The 23,560-nt window shown below is 33.8% G+C and overlaps 1 protein-coding gene across 2 annotated transcripts in view; it reads left to right on the forward strand.

The window, feature by feature from the left end:
- The first annotated feature begins 2,037 nt into the window (after positions 1-2,037).
- The window catches only part of TRPM3 (transient receptor potential cation channel subfamily M member 3), a 603,878-nt gene continuing 582,355 nt past the window's right edge, over positions 2,038-23,560 (forward strand). For both annotated transcript variants that reach the window (XM_074280710.1, XM_074280711.1), the window contains exon 1: positions 2,038-2,644. In XM_074280710.1, coding sequence (XP_074136811.1) covers positions 2,555-2,644 — 90 coding nt within the window. In that variant the 5' untranslated portion in view covers positions 2,038-2,554. The remainder of the gene's footprint in view (positions 2,645-23,560) is intronic.

Genomic DNA, 23,560 nt, shown 5'->3' on the forward strand with positions numbered 1-23,560 from the left:
GAACATTTTCAAAAGAAATCTATCAACATGGAAGCCAAACTTGAATCTTTTAAGTATTCTTAAAATGTAACCATCTCTAACAATATTATTGCATAATGATTCTTCCAGGTCTTAGCACAACACTTAACCTATGATAGGTGCTTAAGAAATGTTTACTGACTAATTTTTTATAATTGTTGCACCCTACATATAAATCTTTCTTTTTCTTCATCCCTCATTATTTTTATCTGTTTTATTTGAATAAAAAAACAGTCTAAAATATGTGTGGGACAGGATAGGATTTATAACATATTTAGAGGAAAATAGTATCATAGTTTTAAGAATCTTATTGATTCTAATAAAGAAAAGCGAGCATAAGATTTATGTAAGTAGGAACTTTCTAACAATTACAGATTGCCTGGAGGTCAGGTTTGCTCTTTCCCATCCATTCAATTCTCTGTTCCCAGATATGTAAACTAATTCAGCTCCACCTATGGTATCTTATTTTCTGTGAGTTGTTCTCCAAAACCCTGCTTCTTGTGGCTCTGTTCTCAGCTCTTCAGCAGCTCAACATTTGTTGGCTCCCATCCTTTGCTGGTGACTACAATTCTACCATTAACCAAAGAATGTCCCTCTCTTACCCAGATGATCAATGTTCTTGCCACTGGACTGTATGGAATGACCACTGGAGCTACTTTCCATCTTACACAATTGTGTTAAATATACTTCAAGCTCAATCATACCTTCTTTGGGATTTCTGGGCCAATGAATTTCCCACTCACATTAGCATTCTTCTTAGAGTTAAGATCAAGTAATACCCTTATTTTCTTCCCAATTTTCCCTCTTTTCCTTATTCTTCCTCTGGAGCATTTGGAATGGAAAATTCAAATTATCTCCCAGTACTTCATGAAAGAACATTAAAATGGGGAGCTAACTACTCCTGTTGAAGGCACCTTTTCAAGGAATGATATTTCTAGTCCTGGCTACACTAGAGTTGAAAAATACTGCTGCATTTTATACATCATGTGAAAATCACAGTTGTCCTTTTTTAACACCCTGAGAACTTTTTACTTCAAGCATTTCTGGAAATAAGCTCAGATGTATAACCTATGCATGATAGCACAGCTTCAATATGATATAATATTTCCTGATCCCCTTCCCAAAAGCAAGGTTTACTTTTAAGTTAATTAAGAAAAAAGGAGGATTTGGGGAGAGACATCATACTGGAAAAGCAAAAATGAAAGAGTTCTCAGGGTGTTAAATTCTCCTGATTTCTCCCTTTGTGCCCCTAAATAAAAAGGAATCATGATCAATATGGAGATCTTGGAAAACCATGAGCACAAACTTAAAATTCTTACAATTATCAGCCTAAATACTCATATCTAACTCCCTTATCATTGAAAGAAACTTTTTGGCTTTTAGACCAAAAACTTTTATATTCTCTGGAAAACTGGAGGCTTGGTGATTGCTTTAATTTCTCAAGCAATGAATCCTTCATTAGAAAATGATGATGAGGTAGAAAGGGATGGGAGCAAAGCTTAAGTGGAATTCTATTCTTTATTGCCCATCTCTCACAAGAAATTCTAAGGTTTAAGTTTTGAAAAGAACTGTGGTTTCTAATAGTATTTTAGAGGGTAAGATTAGGAGTTCTAGAATAAATACTATTCTTTTTTTCCTTGCTAAGAGAAATATAAATATGCTGTTGTAATTATTATGAAAAGAGTAACTCCTTCATGTCTGAGTTTGTCTACCAAAAATAATAAATAAAAATACATCATTATCAGGGCAAAGAATGCTGATGGTTTCAAGGAACAATTCTGAGACAATTAAGGGGCAGTGGACGATTTTTTTTTTAGCTTGGTTTTCAATTTATAGTATCAGCTATATTACCGGGAGAGAATTTATCAAGTCTTATCAGTCAGATCCATCCCTTCTTGATGGGTGTGTTAGCCCCTCCCCCTGTGCGGGGTTTATAGCTCCTCACTGATGCATTGTGAAAGAAAGTCGAAGTCCTCCCTTCCCTCCTCCCTCCCCCCCCCCCCCCCGGTTTTATTCATGCTCTCTTTCTGAGGCTCTTGTATCCCTGACAAACCAGGAGAGCCAAGCAAATGGCTCATCTTCCCCCAGCATGTCTGACCTGCCTTTCTTCTGAAGAGACTGGAGGAGAGACAGTACAAACGCTAGCCGGTGAGCTGCCTTTACTGCAGGCTTTTCTTTGCAGGCTGTTCCTCTCCTTTAAAACCCTGCATCCCTCCCCTCCGTGGCGGCAGCAGCAGTATCAGCAGCAGCAGCAGCAGCAGCAGCAGCAGCAGCAGCAGGCTGGCTGCTTCCATCCAACCCCATTTGGTATGCATGAGCACCACTGCTCCGAGCCAGGAGGTTGCTTCCTTAAAGAGAATTGGGGTCTAAGGCAGAACCCCTTCACTAGTCTTCCAAGTTCCGGAAATCCTCTGCCATGACCGGACTGCAGGTGTACCGAAATGACCCTGGCATATCAGAACTGTAGGGCACCTGGGGTTTTCTAGGCATTTGCAGGCGGACAGCTCCTTTTTTTTTCCTGGTGGAATTGGGAGTCATGAATCAAACTGATGCTCATCGCCCACTAAACTGGACCATTAGGAAGCTGTGCCATGCCGCTTTTCTCCCTTCTGTCAGGCTTCTCAAGGTATTGTAATGTGCTGACTTGACCTGGTCTTTTCCTCCTTTTAGAGTTGTTTCACTCTGGGCCATCTTGGTTCTTGGAAATATTCAACTTTCTTCAGGCACAGTCACACCTTTACGAGAACATGAATGTATGCCAATCTGCTTTTACAACTCCTTGCTTTGGAGGGATCCCTCAGTACTACCTTTGGAGTTTTGAGGGACCCTTGATAATGGCAATGTGGTCACTGAGAGTAGACTGGCTTGGTTCTTTCTTTCTGCCTCCCTCCCCCAAGCTCTTTATTATAAAATGGAATTTAGAAGAACTTCTTTAGGAAGGGGAAAGAATTGATGTGGGAGTGAAATTTTTTTCTATGTTGTAAAAGGTTTAAGGGTCTGTCCCAGTTATTTTCCCCCTTTCTTTAATCCCAGTCCCTTTTAAATTGGACCTAGATGAGAGAACAAAGGAATATACAGATCTCTTTAATACTGTTGATAGTTCTTGATAAATCTCATTTAGGGCTAAGAAAAAGCAACTCTTATTAGATATTGATGCTGCTGGTATCCTGATTTTGAGCTGTGTTAACAATTTTCATCTCCAAAGTCAAAATAAGTTACTTCCTGAAATAACAAAGTAGAGTGAAAGTACCATAAAACAGATATGGTGAATGGTCCATGAACATGATTGGGTCTCCTTATTTGCATTACATAAAAGAATATTGCAGTATCTGAACTAGTGCTGCTATACAACATTCCAAAATTTAGCTCTTTTTGAGAATTCACAGCATCTTACAGAAAATCTCCCACTATTTCAAAATAGCTTATTTCAAATCATCTTGATTCAAATGGGGGAGGAGAGAATTAAAATGAGAGATGTGTAAAATTAAAATACCCCACAAGAATAAGATTAACTGTTTGTGGTTGTTTTACTATTTCTTATAAATTGTAAAACTAAATATATCACAGTTCAGTATCGATTAATTCATGTTACATTTGTATTATTTAGGTGTAACATTTTAATTTATTTAGCCCTGGCCATATAATCATAGTTGTAACATGAATATTCATGCTTTGTAAAATTAATCCAAAATCAATTTTCTTCCCAAAATATTTTTCCCGAGTATATAATCAGATTGAGTAAAATTTAATCTTGGCTATTGGTAGCAATATGAAATAATATTCATTCTTCAATCCATTATCTTGATATCTCACATTCTTATAGAGCAGTAACAGAGCCCTGGAATTGCATGCCATTTTTCTCAAGACCAGCATGCAACTGTCATGGAAGGTGCTCCCTGCCAAAAGCTTTATTTGGCAGGATGAGAGGATCCTTGGAGACAACTGCTTTTACTGCCCAGGAGTGTGTATGGTAGGGAATGACAATGAGGCTAGGAATAAGGGAGAAGGTAGAGAGTGTCGTTTCTCACCAGAGTAATGAGCATGTATTGTAACCCAAGACAAGTTAAAGGATTCTGATTTGGGAAAAAAAAAATTAGAAAATGAAGTTAATAGCAAACATACTTGCAATTGGCTAGATTCATGCTATTAATGTCCTTTTCACTAGAAAAGGGTCTTTGTATAGGGCCATTTTTAAGCTTTACCAATAATAAACTTAATGATAATGTTTTTGAAGGCTAAGCTCTCTGTACATTTGCATTTATTTTTATCTACTTTTTAAAATCTTTATCTACATTTACTAGTTAAATATAGAGATTGAGTATTTGTGATTTCTGTTTTGTGATTCCAAAACCAACAAAGATCATTTTGGTGCAACTCAACTTACTTGAATCAGATGCATTGTTTCAAAATGATTTAATAGTATGAAGATTGAGATTCAAGTCTTGCTGTTGACACTTTTACTGGCTAGGTGAATATCAATATACCCTTCACCTTTTCTATATCTCATTTTCTGCATATATAAAAGGAACATGATAATACAGATACAACATCCCATAGTTTTGTTTTTATAAAAAAAGTATATTAAAATGTAGAGAACTGAGAGATATGTGGTTAACAACGTTTGGGTAGTCAAGTAGATCTGTGACATCATTACTTTTGGATATTCCTTCCAATTATACAGATTGTGTCTCACCTTTGGAGACTTGTGTCCATGTCTTCCCAAAAAGTTCACTACCAAAATTCAATTAACAGCATGAATGTTTACTATATAGTGACATACTTGGACTATCTTTCACTTTCCCTTTGTGTCTAATGTATCTTTTTTTTTTAATCATTTTTCTGATATTATCTATTATTATAATCCTATTGTAGTTCAATTTTTGTTGTGGCTACAGCCCTTCATATTATAGGCAGAAAGCATGTTTTTGATCTAATGGGCTCTACTTTCTTAAATAATCTTATTAATGCTTGCTAAACAAGATTAGTCAGAGGTCAGTGTTATAGGATTCATGTGCTTATAAGATTTCAAAACCTATTTCTTTTTTATACTTTGTTTAAAATAACCAAAATTAAGTTGTATTGAAGTGCCCAGGCAAGAGAAAAACAGGGCAGCCAAAATAATGAAGTTTTAAGAGCCTTTATTACTGGCCAGTACTGATGTCCCAACACCAAGACTGGAAGAGTCAGTAATGAGTGGCCTCATGGCCATATATTTATAGATAGAAGAGAGAGACATCAAAATGTTTCTTGATACATTTGTCATAATAAAGGAATTTCTATTCTAAATAGGAGGCAAAAAGTTATCACTCTAAGGGGGTCATTCCCAGACAGCAATAAGCAGTATTTCTTTAAGCTTCTCAGGTTGTCAAGGTCTCAGGTTTTTCAGGACAGCATATCTGGGGGTGTAAGAATACCATCTGCATTAGGGAGTGAAGAATTAGTAATAAACTTCTAACTACAAAGCTTCAAGATTGTGTTTCTCATGGTCCCATTTGAGGTGCTTTTCTACTTCAGTATAGCATGTCAGTTAAATTTTAAACTATTTATTTCAGTATAGAAAGAAGCACTGAAATAACAAAATGAGAATGATGTGTAACATTATAAATGACAAACTTTTTGCCATTTGCCAATAAGTCAAAAATAGAATTCATATACTAGTTTTTAAAAATAGTCAGGCATTTATTAAGTATTTTATATATGCTAGCTATAGGAGATGCAATGGAATTATTCCTTTTTATTCTAATCTAGATATAGATACATACATACATACATACTTTTATGTATATGAGTGTATATGTATATTATTTAACTTTATAAAATATGTTATATATAAAAATATATAATTTGAGAATATGAAAATATACATATATAAAATATATCTATATATTTATATGCATATATATGCATATGCTTTAATATATACATACATGCAGATAAACATAAAGACATTAAATGCAACATAGTTTGAGAAGGGTATTAGAATTTGAGGGGATAAGGAAAGGTTTCATGAAAACTAATAATGACATATTAAAATAGTGTTTTGCCTAGTAAATTACATTTATCATCTCATTTTATCTTCTTAACAATGCTGTGAAATAGGGACTGATGTTATTCCTATTTTGTTCATAAGGAAAATGAGAATTAAAGAAGTAAAATTTTACTTATTCAGGATCAAATAATTAATAATGCTTGAGGTAGGATTCTAATACAGAACTTTCACTTTCCAGGCAAAATGCTCTATTCATTATGCCATGCTGCTTCTCAAAATAAATTACATTAATATTTCATTTCCTTTGACCACTTCCAATCTTTCTCTCTTCTCTTCCTCTGAGATTTTGTCAAAATTTACATGGTGTGGAGTGGGGGAAAAGAGGAGAATGATGACATAGTAGACTATGTGATATGATACATAGTGCAGAGCAAGCCTTGATGATCATCTGATGACATGTACAGAACAAGTCTTGAAACCAGGACTTTTGAATTCAAGTCCTACTCTTGGTAGACATTGACTGTGTGCCTTTGGAAAAGACACTTGACCTTTTATTTTTCTAGGCAACTCTCTAACATTATAAGTTGCATAGGTATTCATCTAACCTGTTAAAGGAATTTTGCTCAATAAAATTGCAGTATGTTTTTTTGAACTATTGCAGCTTTAAGATGTTATTCATTGCTGAATGAGCAAAAGAAAGAATAGAATAAAAATCTTCACTAAAATCTTATTGAAATGTGTCATCATGATGTAGTAGTGATCCTTGTCCCCTTCGATGTTGCCAGTGGAGCATAAAAAGGTCTGGCATCTCATACTAAGTTGGAAATGCTTTGAAAAGGGTCCCAGCAACAGGCTGTCATCTGAGGATCAGTCTAGCAAAGTTTGGAGTGGCTCAGCCGCACAGTCAAACATTTGCTAAGAACTGCCAGAGCTTTCCTTTCTCTGTACTCCTAGAGAACCTTAGGTTCACATTCACCATGATGAAGAATCAAAAAAGGACATTGGAGCTGCTCAATCCCTATTCTGTCCATTGGATCTATTAACTATTTGGACATCTAAAACTTTATGGAAAATGGCTAAATGAACTTGAACGATTCCATGATTCAACAGGTAATATTAGTTTATTTTCCTTGGACTGCTTTTTATTTTTCAAGTATCTGGTTTGGCAATGGTACAAAACAGGATATGATCACTCACAGATATAAAAAGGTTATGCTTCATCCAACTTTATTTCTGATGTTTTTCTTTCAGACATGCCTGTTTTTTTTTTTCTGACTTTAACAATACTCTCATGTTAAAAAATAGTTTTATAATTGTATGATAGACAAAAGTGGTGCAATTGAAAAGTGGGAAGAACTTAATTTGAAGAACATTTTAAGCCTATTTACTTTAGGGCTATACTAGAATTTCTTGATTTTGTATTTTGTACTTTGGAGATATGGCACATGCTCCTGGCAAAAGGTTAAAGCTGTTTTGTAATGAACGATTTTTAAGATAGAACTCTGCTGATTTGTTTCTGCTGATTTTCTCTTTGCCTTTTACATCTGTCTTATGAGTTGCAAAGTTTATTTTTTGCTATTTATGCCAAACAATAGTATTTATTTTAATAAGAGACTATTCTTAGTATTTATCACATTAATGTCATTCACCTATTATTCTAGAGTTGTTAATATGCAAGATTATTGTTATTGTTTTACAACCACGGACATTTAATATAGCTGTTATTAAGAAAGAAAAAGTCCTTGCCCCCACAGAACTTATATTCCCTTGGGAATGACAACATGTACATGAATATGTATATATATATAAAATAAGTATTTAAAATCAATACACCCTCTTTTTTGGCAGGAATTAGTCAACAAGTAATTATTCAGCATCATATATGTCAGTTACTGTGCTAAGTGTTGGAGACATAAAGACAAGCAAAAGGTAATTTCTACTCTCAAGAAGCTTATAGTCTAATGGGGAAACATGAAAACTAAGTTTCATGAAGAATAAATTAAAAGTGATCAATAGAGAGAGAGATTAACACTGAGGTGTGTCAGGAAGGGGTTTTGTAGTGGATATGATTTTAACTAGGACTTGAAGAAAATCAGAGAATCCAAGAACAGATATGAGGAGGGATAACATTTTGAACATGGGGAAAAGTTAATTAAAATTCCCATAGTCAGGAAATAGAAAGGAACATGAAAGATACCAGTGCAAAGAATTTCAAAGTATATGGAAGGAAGAAGAAAGAGGAATATGGTGTAAGAAGTTTGGAAATACAGGAAAGGGCCAAGTTGTGAAAGATGTTGAATGCGAAATAGAAGTTTTCCAACCTAGCTGTCATAGGGATTTTATTGGTTTGAGGGGGGAAAGTAGGAGGAGTAATGTAGTTAATCCATCTTTCTGGAAGATTAATTTGACAGCTGAGCAAAGGATGGACTTGATGGGGGTGAATTTTGAGGAAGGGAAACCAACTGGAAGAACAGGATAGTTATGAAGTAATAAGAACCTGGACCTCAGTAATGACAGTGACAAAGAAAAGAAGGGACATATACCAGTAATGTAATGAAGGCCAAATTGAAAGGACTTGTACCACCCTGAATGAAGGCAGGGATTGAGGATGATATATAAGCTGTAAGCTTTGGTGAATGGGAGATAGAGGTGCTTGTGATGGCAGTAGAAAAATTTAAAAAATGATAGGGTTTATGAAAAAAGATAAGGCACTAGCAGTTGAGAGGATCAGAAATACCTCATTTAAGGGGTGGCATTTGGACTTAGCTTTGAAGAAAGCTAAATGGGGCAGCAAGATGACACAGTGGATAGGGAACTGGCTCTGAAAACAGGAGGTCTTGAGTTCAAATTCAGGTCAATAGGCGCTTAATACTTCCTAACTCTACAATCCTGGACAAGTAACAGCCCCAGTTGCCTTAAAAATAAATAAATAAAAAGTCTAGAGAATCTAAAAAGTGAAAGCAAGGAAGAAATGCTTTCCAACCATGGCATAGAAAGGCATAGAGATGGGAGATACAATGAGGGATATACAAAATCTTGCACAAAGAATAGTTTGGGCAGATCATAAGATACATGAAATGGAGTGTATATAGTAAGGCAAATTGAACAAGTTCTAGTATAAGGTCTGTTGGTGATTTAACCCCATAAGTTCTCTTAAGTAGGTTTTAGCTCAACTTCTTCACTTGCAAAGCATTGTAATAGTATAATACAACAGAAAGATTATTTCTGCCTCTGGAAGTCAGAAGATTTGGTTTCAGATTTTACTCAGACATTAAATATGTGACTAGTTTGGGCAGGTTTATTCTCCTTCTTGGGACTCAGTTAAAGCTTAATTAAAAAAAATAAACCAGCAAATTATTTTAATTGCAAATTTCCTATGACATTATCTATTTTCTGTTGTGAGAGAGACAAATGACAAGGAAATTATCTGAATATAGGGTTTTCAAATAAAAAGAAAGTAATGTAGAAAGTAATGTTTGCAGCATATCACAGTAAAATAATTTACTGCAGTATTAGCAACTTCTACATTAAGAGTATAAAATGGTTATATGTTTTCTTCTAGTAATTTAGAATGGTATGATATAATATTAACTAGATTTCAGAAGACTTGATTTGTAGGTTCAGCAATATTGTGGCACTTTAACTTATTTGAGCTTCAGTTTCCTCTTCTGTAAAATGAAAAATTTAATGTTTATTTTGTGGATAAAATAAGATGAAACATGGGAAAGCTTATTTGAAATTATAAAATGTAATTTTATATGTAATACATACATATGTAATAAATAATTGCTTTTATTATCATAATTATTATCTTGTTATGTGATGATATATGCACATGATATATGATCCTGAAGAACCATCTGAATCATGAAAGTTTGAATTGTGTTCAGAATATATTGCATTACATATATTTCTATTATATTCCAATTATTTGAAAACTGCTTATCTGTTTGGGAGCAAGAGTCACTTTAAGCTCTAAAAATGATTCTAGAATCCTTTAGCTAATAACCTTATTGGATTATTAGTTTACAGTTTCATGAAGATACTTATTAAAAATCTTGGTTCTTTGATGGCATGATAATATAGTTTGCCCCAGACCAATATCACTAATCACCTTAAAGTCAAACTATATTGTGATTTTTTGTTTTTTACACAGACTTAAAAGTTTTTCACATCATTTTAACTTCCTATTGTATCCGTCCCAAAGAGTTTTTAATAAAAAAAGGAGAAAAAAATCAACAAAACCACATCCACCAGAAAATTATATATATATATATGTATATCATTCTATAAGCCTATACCCATTTTCCCAACCTTATTTCCCCCAAAATACAACAAAGGAATTGAAGAAATTCTATTTTCATATCTTTTCTTTGCAACCAAGCTTATTTTTTATAATCATGCAACATTGATTTCTTTATTATTTTGTGGTGGATTGTGTATGTTACTAATTTATATGTTGCTTTTCTGGTTTTGCTTACTTGAATTTGCATCAATTCATCTTTCTTTCCACGTTTCTCTGTATATCACCATGTTCAACATTTCTTACAGCAGTTATATTTGATTACGTTCATTTTATTTAGTCATTCCTAAACTGATAGAGATATACTTTGTTTTCAAGTATTTGCTATCCAAATGTGTTTATAAGTAAATTTTGTGTATCAGCAATCCCACTTTTTTGGCTCATAACTTTTATGGTATATATCTTTAACAGTAGAATCGTGTGTGTGTGTGTGTGTGTGTGTGTGTGTGTGTGTGTGTATCATGATAAATAACATAGAGTAGGAAGAAGAAGATCAGGGAGAGATACCCTAAAGAATAATAAAATGAAAACTCAGCCAACACTAACTTCACAACTTCAAAGATCCATTGGCAAAAATATATTAGGAAAACAACATAGTAACAAATGTAAAAAGGGAGGGTAAGAAGGGTAACAAGTGAGGTGAACTTGAGATCCTAATGAAGCCAGGTAAATTTGTCTTCATTGTATCACTTAGGTTTGACCAACATTAAAGAGATACATAAATGCTAGTCATTAAATATTATCTGTTTTCAACCTGGAAAGTTGTAAGGGGGAGGACTGATAAACGGAGTATTTCAAATATATAACTCAATTCAGGATTCTACACTCTCAATTGTCTGACAGCTAGCTATTTGAGAAAGTGATATAAATAGCTTTATTGAAATTATGTGTCAACTTGAGTATCTCAGTAGCTTTTGTTTTGATAATTGCAGTTGTGTTGGAATGAATGAAAGAAAGCTTGTGGCTCTGTAGTGTCCTGCTTTCTAGAGCCCCCATGGTGGGGTGGTTAAAATATACCGTCTTAGTAGAGGAGTGATGAGGTGAGACTCCTGAGGATGGCTAAAATATGAAGTCTCTTTATTCCAAATTCTCTCCCCTTTATATACCCTAATACCCTTATATAACCAAAGCAATACTTCGTGGGACCATATAAAGAACTTGTTTTTTTATGTAGATTGACACCTGGTATCACTCTTTGCCACCTAGTATAACTCTACTTCAATTACAACACAGGTTGTCACTGCCTCCTGACTTCTCAGGACAGCTAAGAGTCCTTAGGGAATATGGGGAGCCAAACCAGACATTATTATCAGGTTCCCCTCTGGGCTGAAGGGAATTAAACCTCACCCAGAGTTCCCCCACTATCTGTGGCCCTCTACATGGCAGGGCAGGGAGTAAAGGGGAAGGAGAAAATCTGAAACACAAGGCTCTGCAAGGGTCAATGTTGTCAAATTATCTGTGCATATGTTTTGAAAATAAAAAGCTTTAAAAAAAAAGAAAAAGAAAAGAAAGAAAGCTTGTGGCTCTTTGGGGATTAAATCTTTAAGTTTTGGTTTTACTAGATTCTCAGAATACATCCTTCAGAAGAAAATATCTCTTATGGTTAAAGGGTTTAGTTTTCTTTGCTACATTCTCAAATTAATTTACCCTTTCCCCATCTGTTGGCATCGACTCACAATTCTTCAGATAGTTATTAAACTAGTTAATTCCATCTTTTTTCTCCATTATACATTTTTTTTAATGGAAAAGATGTCTAAATACAACAGAAACCCTTGGGTTTTGTTTTATTTTATTTTCAAATAGAGAAATATTCTACTAACTATTTACTCCTATTTTGGTTGATTGACAAGAATAATTTTTGGTTTAGTATCATTAAGCCATGCATATGTGAGTTATTGTTATGAAGTGAATAATATTCACACATGCATTGTGATAGATTTTATTCTGGAGAGCTAAAATGCAAATTCTTTTATCTGCTCATTTTCCTTTTTTTCTCTTCATTTATATAAATTGCCAACCATATGTTAAACAGATTGTTATTTTTTTTTTCTTTCTTTCCTTCTTTAAATTTTAATTTTTATTCTAAATCTAAACACAAAAAAAACCATTTTAATACACCTAACAGAATACACAAAAAAGGATTGCCTAATAGAACCATGAATCTCCATTTCATGCTGCTTGCTTTTTTTTTTTTTAAGGTTTGAAAAAATTCCACGTTTCTTTCAAAGCTTTCCAGCTTGACTCTTCTTCTTTCCTTCAGAACATTTTTGATGGCTCTCTTTTTTTTCTTGTATCATTAACCATTCCCTTCCTACCCCTTTCATTCCCCAATTAAAAACAAAGTGGGTGGAAAGAAGGAAAGGAAACAAGATTACTAAGTACTTATTATATGTCAAGAACTGTGCTTACCACTTTGCAAATATTATGTCATTTGGTCCTCACAATAACTAATAGGTAGATGCTTTTATTATCTTCATTTGTCAGTTATGGAAACTGAGATGAAATCATTGCCCAGAGTGATGATGACACTTGTGGTTTACAAAATCTTGTAGAAACTTGGGATGTGATTTGTCCATGCCAAGAGACTTAAACTGATTTAGAAATTAGGTATGTTCACAATTTTTTTGTCTACCTTGAGATTCAATTCTATTCTAGCCATTTTAGTTTCATTTTTCTAACCTGAAAAACACTCTTTGAGAATATATGTAAAGTAAGAGATAAATAATTCTGATTTCTGTCTATAATCTGTAACCATTACATTATAAATTGAAAAAACAAGACTTTTCCCCCTCTTTTGCTCTGAATATAATTAAAAGCCTTCTTGGAAATTTACAAAGAACTTTAAATTTACATAATTATGGTCTTTAAAACATTGCACTTTTTTCATCTTCCTTGAGCCTCAAAGTGATTTTTTAAATTAAGATTTTCAAAATGCTTTCAAACTTTTAAAAAAATTCACCATTTTTTTGAAACTCTGGAATTTTTTACCCCAAAACTTTCAACTTTCTCTGGACTTCAGCCTTCCCAATAGTTTTTTTGCCATTCTATTCCATTCTTTTATACTCATTCTTGCTTACATTAGTTCTCTTTTTGTCTTTTATATGTAGCCCTTTAGCATACTTGTTCATCTTGGGTATTTTGAGGTGCTTTTGTCTTTTATGCCTCCTCTTTTTCTTCTTTTGCATCTATCCCTTTTCTCTAGTTACATGGCTACCATTTTAATTTAAACTATAAACTCCTCTTGGGCAATTATATTAGGTTCCTAATTGGAATCATAAATACATGGAATACATGGACTTGGAATCAGGAATATTTGAATTTAAACTCTGCTTTACATATTTACTAGTTTTATGACTCCAGACAAGTCAGTTAACCTCTGAGCTTCATTTTCTTCATCTGTAATACACCACAAGGTTGTTGTAAGAAACAAATGAGATAATATATATAAAGTGCTTTATAAACCTTAAAGAGTTATCAGAACTCTAATTAATAATTTAATATCTCCACTTCAAGTTTCTCCACTCTCCAATGCTTTCTCCACACAGATACCAAATTTATTTTCTGACATATCAATTAGAAATTTGTTAATTGCAGTGACTCCCTATTATCTCTAGAAGCAAATATAAAATCAAATATTTGGTGCTTAAGGCCTTTCCCAACCTATTCTACTTTTCTGATTGCTTTTCTTATGCTACTGGCTGCTAATGCTTCCTCTGTCAATTATTCTATGGATATTGTGTACATTGTGTGTGTGTAAGAGAAAGAGAGAGAGAGAGAGAGAGAGAGAGAGAGAGAGAGAGAGAGAGAGAGAGAGAGAGAGAGAGAGAGAGAGAGAAAGAGACAGAGAGAAAGATTTATCTCCCTTATAGTTTTTAGGGTAGAGCTTGTTTTAGCTTTCTTTTTTTATATCCTCAAAGCATAATTTATGGCATATTCTAGGTGATTAATAAAAACATGATTGAATGACTTCTTTCCAGGTGATTTTTCTCCCCTGTATTATTTGATATTTCTTCCACTATTGTTAGGAAAATCTGTATATTGTGTTTTAAGTAAATTCCATGAAAGTAGGGATTGTTTTGCTTAGTTTTTTTATCCCTGGTATTTATTACAGTGGCTAAAACTTAATAAAATTAATAAAACTTTATTGAATTGAATAAAAATGATATGCAAATATCAAATGTCATTGACTCAAGGTGATAATATCACTATGAAACATTTAAAATCTCCTCTTTCATTATTCTAAAAAAAATTAAGGTAGAACTCTTTTCCCTGAAGATTTTTTCAAGCTTCTAAGAAAAACTTGCTAGAAGGGCAGCTGATAGATAGTGATAAAATGGTAGAAAAGATCTTTCAATAGGTAAATGTTTTGAGAACAGTAACTAAAAAGATTATCTCTGATAATCTAATCTTACCTAAGATAAGATTGCTTTCTCACTCACTGGAATCCACCCAATATATAAATTCTCTTCTTTTAAAAAGGAAGCACCTGCTCAGCCAGCTTTCATTTAAATGTTCAATGTAGATCTATGATCAATTAGACAATAATCTATGATCACTTAAACAATAATCAGTTAGACACAACACTCAGTCTTCAAGAAGACCACAATCTAAAGCAGATCACAATCTCCTGGGAGAGTTGTTTAAATCTGTGGAAGGATTGATTCTTTTAATAGAAAGATCAAGGAGGAATGAGATGAAATACTATGCAAGACTCAATATTTTTCTTGATCTTGATTTCTATAAATGTTATCTATAAATAAATGTTGCTGTAAATGAAATCTTTGTGGAACAATGTGTCAATCATGTCAGAGAACTAAAGTAGGGATTGGAGTGGGGATTGTGAGGCCTCAATTTGCACATCAGTTTACATATCTCTTTTGCTATTGAAATTCTCACAATTATATAAAAATGTTTGCAGCAGACTTGAGCCTAAATTTCAGATTATAATATTAATATTAATATTTTAGATCACTAATAAGATTTAAATAATATCTGGGACTATTAGTTCATTTGGTTGGTTAAGGAATCTTGAATTTGAGATAATTTTCCATGAGACATTTCAAGTAATTAATTTAGCAAATTATTTTTTACTTGGAAAAAGTAAGGTATAATCAATTGGTTTGAGTAGTGATTTTATAGTGCCAGATATCTGCTTCCAAAATATTTACTCAAACAGAAAATGAGGAATAAAAATTGTACCTTATTCTTTGATTATATTAGAGAACTGATGTTTCCTAATTTAGTGGAAGCTCCTTGACAGATTTATTTTCACTAATTTAGTGGATTTATTTATATAATGAAATGTAGAAAACACTATTTAGCAACAACCTACGAAGTGTCCCAACACTATTTCCCTGTCCTTTGAAAGAGGAACACTTGCTTTTAGCAAATGTCTAGTTATATGGGCAGACAAGTATGATGAGACCTTTCTTTTTTGCTAGCTCAGTTTTTTTGTTTTTTGATAAAAAGATATTTCTAAAAGCACCTCTAATTCTGGGTGGGGAGATGGTATCTCTGGCTTCACTTCAGCTCCCCCTTCTGACTGCAAATAGAGTCATTATCTCACATCCAATAGGTAATTAGCCTTAAGTGCTCAGTTGTCTGATTCAAGGATACCTTTTGGAGTTTCAGCCCTCTACAACACCTGGCATTCCTAATCAGCCTCACTTCCCTCAATCTTCTTATACTTGGGGACTCCACAGTCCAGAAGGTGAAAGTTTCTGTAGTTCCTATTGAGGCTCCAGCCACATTCAGCTAGTCCCAGGGCATTCCACTTAGTGTTTCTAAGGAGATAACCCAGAGATGTTTGCACTTCACATGAGTTAACCTCAGCTTGGGTTCTTTCTTTGGATCTTCTCCAATCTTTCTTTAGATCTTCTCAGGTTATATCAGGAAGACTCCTATTCTACGCCAAATCTTCTTAATTTTTCATGAATCTATGTTCACCCTGAGGCATAAATTTATTCTATATGAAGTGGAAATCTATAGAGCTTGAAATTTAACAATCTATTCTGCCACTTTCTCAGAATTCTCCCATCTGTGATTTATTGAGATTACTTTTCTGATTGCCAAAGGGAGACGTGCCTCAATATTTTTCTTTGATCCTATCTGATCTAAGTTTTCTTGGTGCTTGCCTTTTAAAATTACATCTTCCTCTCATGCATACATACATACATACACACATATATATATATTATATGATATATAAGCCACAATTCATTGTTTTTTGCCTAGATTTTTATAATTATATTCTATAGTTTTTCCTAATTGTTTTTCATGTAGCTGTCAAAATAATTTTCCTAAATTACATGTATGTAATTTGTTGATGAAAGCTCTTTAGGGATTCTCTTTTGCTTTTAGGACAAAACAGAAACTCTTGTTTGTCCTTTAAAGTTTTTCACTTTCATTCCAGTCAACTTTTATACACTTATTTCCCATTATTCCTCATTCAGAGGATTTTTTCCAGACAAACTGCTCTATATTCTCAATCCTCTTATCCTCATAGAGGATATATACATGTCTGTAATGTATTTTCTACTCACTTCCACTCCTAATAATCTTTAATTCATTGTTCATCTCCTCAGTAATCTCTTCCTTGATTAATAGTTTTTTTTCCTCCCCTCTCAAATTCTTGTGTCTTTATGTATATCTTAACTTGGTTTATCCCTACAATAAAATATATGCTCCTTGATGGCAAGAATGTTAGGTATTGTTTTTTGTTTTGTTTGTGTCACTAATTGCTTGCATAGTAGCTTGGACATAGTATGAATAAATGACATCATTTATTATGCTTTTAATATGTGCAAAGCATTAGAGATACAAAAATGAAAAGACATCCTCTGCTCTCAAAGGGCTCACATTTTAATGGGAATAGACAACATATGTGGGAGGTTTCAGATGCAAATTTAAGGGAAAGATTTCCTGGTCTATCTGTAAAGCAGCTAATGATGCTTCTTTAATGACATTTTAATTTAAAATATCTTATCAAATTCTAATATTTAACTATTTGGTAGTGCTCAAGACCAAGAGTTTTCTTTTCTGGACCTTTACTATAAAGCTTTGTTTCTAGGCAACACTTCTATAAAAGGTTTTTCAATAAATTTTGGCTACATGCATTGGGCTAGAAACAGGATTTGTGTTCCAGGAGGGTCCTGGGGTTCTACTATTCCTATTGTTTTTGAAGTGCCACTTGGACAGAAGAGAGAATTGATTATAGTGAAGAAAGTGGATCCTTACTCTATGGTAATTTATCCATAACTGATAGCTGTGTAAACTGGGCATAGGATCAGTAGTGTTGGAAGCAAGATGCAAGACCCAACTAATTTCAAGCATCCCTACATTCATGTCTTAGGGAAGATATCATTATTGGGGTTCAAGCAGATAATCTTTAGTGTTTTCCTTAAAAGAATTAAGGACTCCGGCTCTCTCCAAATAAAGTAAAGGTATTTATTAAGATTGAGAATACTGCATTCAGACTGGGTTGTTTTTCTTTTTGGAGTTTAGCAAGAATTAGTAGACCAACAAAGCAAGATAAGTATATTTATGGAACCTGTTTACATTACAAGGTATTTATATTTTAAGGTTATAAGAAGTGTTTGATAATTTGGGGAGGTCCTAAAGCCTGGGTGGAACTGTGCATGTAATTAGCCAGGATGCATATAGAAAAGTCAACTTAATATATGGTAATGATATTATAATTAGCCTAATTTCATCATAAATTCATGCAAAAGTCAGAGAAGAAGAATAGTGTGCAGGTGCCACGTCAAGGGGAAAGATCTATTAACTTTTTGTGGTTCAGTGTCCTCCTCCATATCTTGTTGATACTACTTTCTTATTGGCTGATTTTTATGATTCATCTAGACTTCATGAACAGTGGAATTATAGACAGTGTATTCCTGTACTTGTGAGCTAGTGATTGAGGATTTCTGTGGCATTTGGGCTGGTAGCAATAATCAGAATCCCATCAGCAAGACTTGCCTGTCAAACCATCTCTCCTTCAGCTTCCCTTGCTATTATATATGGGATGATTTGTCTGCTTTGCACCTGAGAATTGGTTGGCAGTCAATGGGAATGACTTGTTCAGTTTTCCAAAGAAGTTCTTCATATGCTAGCTGCACGTATTGTTTGGGGTAGGGGAGTAAGACAGTGTGTGATTCTGGACAGTGACTGGGTAGTAACTGAACTTTCTTCTAGCTCCAGTTCTTTGATTCCTAAGAAAGACTTACTATTTGATGTTTTTTAAATACAAGGAACATCTTTCTAGAACAAAGGCAAGGTTTTCTTCTAAATGAAGTTAGGAAATACTTGCATTTTCATTAGTCTTGTTAAGTGAGCAGACTGCCATTCACATATCTGTCACAAACTACCTTGTGTTATTTTAAATAAGTTATTTTAATTCTCTGATTCCCCTTATATACAAGAGTGATTAGATTTCTGAGATGGATTTCTATCTCTAGGATTTTGTGATCTAAGCAGATAAATACAAAATGTTTATTTTTTGTTGAATACATTTTGAGTCAACAGTAATCTGAGAGTTAGGAACAATTTCATCATAGTAAAATTTGAAAGCAATTAGTTTAGATGCTATAGTCTCTTTTTAGAGGCTGGTTTTACATGGCGAGTGGTCTTGCAATGGAATAAGAGTAATAGGTATTAGTAAGATAATAAGGTAGGGAATAAATTTTTTTTCTTTCTCTCACTCAAATATTAATACATTTACAAAATATGTTTCTGCAATGTTTTTATTCACAAGCAATACAACAATTTACAATTAGAACTGAGCATGCTAAAAATGGTATTATAATATTTTAGCCACCACCTTAAAGGATCTGAATCCTTGTGTGCAATAGAGAGAGCATATTGCACAAACTGAAATTTAAATAAATACCTCATGTCCTACCCAGGTCCTACTTTCAGCAACTGTAGAGTCAATGTTTGGTGTCAAGTTGAAGATGAAATCTTCTCTGTGTTGTTCACATCATTCCCTGTTACTACCTGGGACTTCTATTGATCATAGAATTTTTGGGATAGTTTTCCAGCATCCAGAAGTGCTCTATTATGTTATACAAAACTAATGTTCCCTTAGGAAATGCCAACTATACAACACAAGAATAAAGAGGTGACAGTATTATTTTAGAGTTTGTTCTGCTCAGACCAGAGAAAATTTGTGTTTAGCTCTGAATGCCATATTTTACATAGAACATGGTTAAACTTGAGAGCATTCAGAAGAGAGTAATCAGGATGGTGAGAATCAGTTGAAGACTGCCGGAACATTTCTTTGCTTTATTCATTATAATGCCATACTGAGGCCCATTAGAAATAGATCAGGAAGTACTAGAAATCAAATGCTAGCTTTACATTTATAGAAATTCCATGTTGTTATAGGAATTGAACATATATCAAGTATTTGTATCATTGTTCTGACAAATGAAAGTAATGCTTAAGGGATATTTAGGGATATTTAAGAAAATGGAAGGGAGCTTATTTATGAATGAAAGAAGGAACAAATGAATGAATAACAGAAAAAATATTTATTAAGCTCTTAGGATATGCCAAGTATTATGCTGACCATAGATGAAAGGAATACAAAAGCTAAGACAGTTTGTGCTACAGGAATTTGACTTTTAATATATCTAGAGGCATAGCATCCATTTTGATATTGACATTTTAATCCCCACTATAAGTCACAAAGATAGTGACTATAAGACTGTTGGCAACTTTGTGTAGAATCAACCTATCAATTCAATTTAATAAACATGTATGAAGAACTTACTATGTGTTCAGCACTGTGCTAAGCATTGGGGACACAAAGAGAGTGAAGTTCACTATATGAATATTACCTTCTGGCCATCTCCACACTTGTTGCCCAGGCTCATGACATCATTATCATCACTCCCCCTCGGTTTCCCACTCCAGCCCCAACCCTGGATTCTGACAACCTCAGTTCTGAGAGAAAAGTTTTTGCCATGTCTAACCAAGAATCAGAGTTACCTTCAGACTACCTCCACACCAAAGCTACTCTTGGTTTTCTTTCATGTATTATCTTCCTCATTAGAATATAAGTCCCTTGAAGAAAAGGGCATTTTTGCTTGCTTGTGTTTGTATCCCCAAATTTAACACAATACTGGAAAATTAAGAAATGACTACTTATAGAGTCATAAGATCATTGGCCTTAACCTAGAAGGGAACTTAAAGGCCAGCTAATCCAAACTCTTCATTTCACAAGTGAGGAAACTGATGTTCAGGAGGTTGACTGATGTGCCAGCATGGCAGCTGTCATAACAGTTGACTTACGTGGAGGTATTGTATTTATGAATGATTGAAAATCATTAATTAATCACTATATTACAAACACTGTGCTAGGAATGCAAATCCAAAAAAAAAAAAATGAAAAAACTTAGCCTTCAAGAAGTTTAGAAAATGTGGAATGGTGAGTATAGCCCTGGTGCCTTTGGGGAATAGATAGACACATGCCTTGATTGATTTGATTATGAACTTCCAGAATTTGGTGATTAGGATTGGGGCAGAGTTCAAGACCAGAGATAGGGAAGTATGGAACCTGCTCAGCCAGGTATCTGGTAAGTTTTCAAATTGATCAAAGATTAGGGAATGTAATGCAGTATGGCTATGGATCATGTGAAACACACTAATCAGGACACTGAGCCCTAGAGAATTTCTAGAGACGAATAGGAAATGATCTCTTATCCTACTAGCAAGTCCACTGGGAAGACTATTGAAAAGGAAACCAAGAAATAAGGAGAGATATTGTTAAAAGATAATGTTAGAGTTCTACAGAAATCTGGAAAATAGACTTGAGGGAAAAAAAAAAAAACCACGATTCTTACCTTATAATTCTAGATTTTTTTCCCCATTATACAAGTTCCTACCAATATCTTTGGCAGTAGAAATAGAGTCCCATATACTGGAACTGCATGATAGATGGTTTTTTAGGGGGAGGAAAAATCCTAGAACATTAAAATTGTAATTCTAAAATTTTCTGGCAATGAAAAAAATGAAGTCAGTGGAGATACTGCTTGAAACGAGTGTGACATTAGAATGAATATTTCTAAAAAATCTTACTACAGTAAATTTTGTTTTTTAAAAAATAGTCTTCCGGCCAAAATATTTCCATTTTGGAAAAAAAATCTTAAATGGGAAATATACATATAGCATTCTTGAATTCAAGTCAATAAATAATAAAATTCTACAAGAAATTCACATTCCTTAAAGTGTCAGCTATATACTTAGTATCCTGAGTGAGTTTGGGGAGGAAGACTACACACACACACACACACACACACACACACACACACACACACACACACATGTAATGGATATGTATTGAAAGTTTAATGTAGAAAGTAGCTTTTGATTTTTGAAGCAAATTGAAAATTCTAAAAGGCAATGATGAAGGGAGAGGATACTCCAATCATGTGGAGTATCGAACAAAAAGGAATAGGAGATGAAAAGACAAATATAAAAATTAACAAAAAGTTCAGTTTGCTTAATGCTGTAAAATGAAAAAAAAGTTACAATCCTGGAAAGGGGGGTTGGGGTCAAGTTTTGACAGCTTTTAAATGTCAAAAAGAGTAATTTTATTTGATCTAGGAATGATAGCAAACCATGGGAATTTATTGATCAGGAGCATAATGTGATTAATTATATGCTTTAGGGAAATAACTTGTCATTATATGGAGGCTGAAAGATCAAAGGAAGATTTTTGAGATGAATAGACAAATTAAGGGCAAGTAAAAGCTAATGAAAACTTGAACCAAGACAGTAATGAAAGCAGAATCAATAAAATTTGGGAAATGATTGTATTTGTGGGGTCAAAAAGAGTAAAGATGATGTTGAGGTTTCTTATCTAGTGGAGTAGTGGTACTCTCAACAGAAATGGGGGACTTGGGAGAACAGATTATTTTGAGGAAAACAATGAATTTGATAGCTTTGTTTTGCTGACTTTTAGTTGCTTGCAAGATATCAAGTTTGAAAAGTCCAAGTGATAGTTATTACTATGTATAGAGCACCATATTAGATGTTGTAGGAGACAAACTTTAGATAACATACAATAACTCTTGTCTTTATTTATTCTTTTTTTTTTTTAATTATAGCTTTTTATTTACAAGATATATGCATGGGTAATTTTTCAGCATTGACAATTGCAAAACCTTTTGTTCCAACTTTTCCCTTCCTTCCCCCTACCCCTTCCTGCAGATGTCAGGTTGACCAATACATGTTAAATATGTTGAAGTATAAACTAAATACAATATATGTATACATTTCCAAACAGTTATTTTGCTGTACAAAAAAGAATAGGACTCTGAAGTAGTGTACAGTTAACCTGTTAAGAAAATAAAAAATGTAGGCAGACAAAAATAGAGGGATTGGGAATTCTATGTAGTGGTTCATAATTATCTCCCAGAGTTCTTTCGCTGAGTGTAGCTGGTTCAGTTCATTACTGCTCTATCGGAACTGACTTGGTTCATCTTCTAGTTAAAGAGGGTCACATCCATCAGAATTGATCATCATATAGTATTGTTGTTGAAGTATATAATGATCTCCTGTTCCTGCTCATTTCTCTCAGCATCAGTTCATGTAAGTCTCTCCAGGCCTTTCTGAAATCATCCTGTTGGTCATTTCTTACAAAACAGTAATATTCCATAATATTCATATACCACAATTTATTCAGCCATTCTCCAATAGATGGCCATGCACTCAGTTTCCAGTTTCTGGCCGGTATAAAGAGGGCTGCCACAAACATTCTTGCATGTACAGGTCCCTTTCCCTTCTTTAAAAACTCTCTGGGATATAAGCCTAGTAGTAACACTGCTGGATCAAAGGGTGTGTGCAGTTTGATGACTTTTATAGCATAGTTCCAAATTGCTCTCCAGATTGGCTGGATGTATTCATAATTCCACCAACAATATATCAGTGTCCCAGTTTTCCCACATCCTTCCAATATTCTACATTATCTTTCCTTGTCATTCTAGCCAATCTGATAGGTATGTAGTGGTATTAATTGCAGAGTTGTCTTAATTTGCATTTCTCTGATTAATAATGACTTGGAGCACCTTTTCATATGGCTAGAAATAGTTTCAATTTCCATCTGAGAATTGTCTGTTCATGTGCTTTGACCATTTATCAATTGGAGAATGGCTCGATCTCTTATAAATTAGAGTCAATTCTGTATATATTTTGGAAATGAGACCTTTATCAGAACCTTTGACTGTAAAAAATGTTTTCCCAGTTTA

This window comes from Sminthopsis crassicaudata, chromosome 1 (assembly GCF_048593235.1).
Source record: "Sminthopsis crassicaudata isolate SCR6 chromosome 1, ASM4859323v1, whole genome shotgun sequence".
In the NCBI taxonomy this organism is placed as follows: domain Eukaryota; kingdom Metazoa; phylum Chordata; class Mammalia; order Dasyuromorphia; family Dasyuridae; genus Sminthopsis; species Sminthopsis crassicaudata.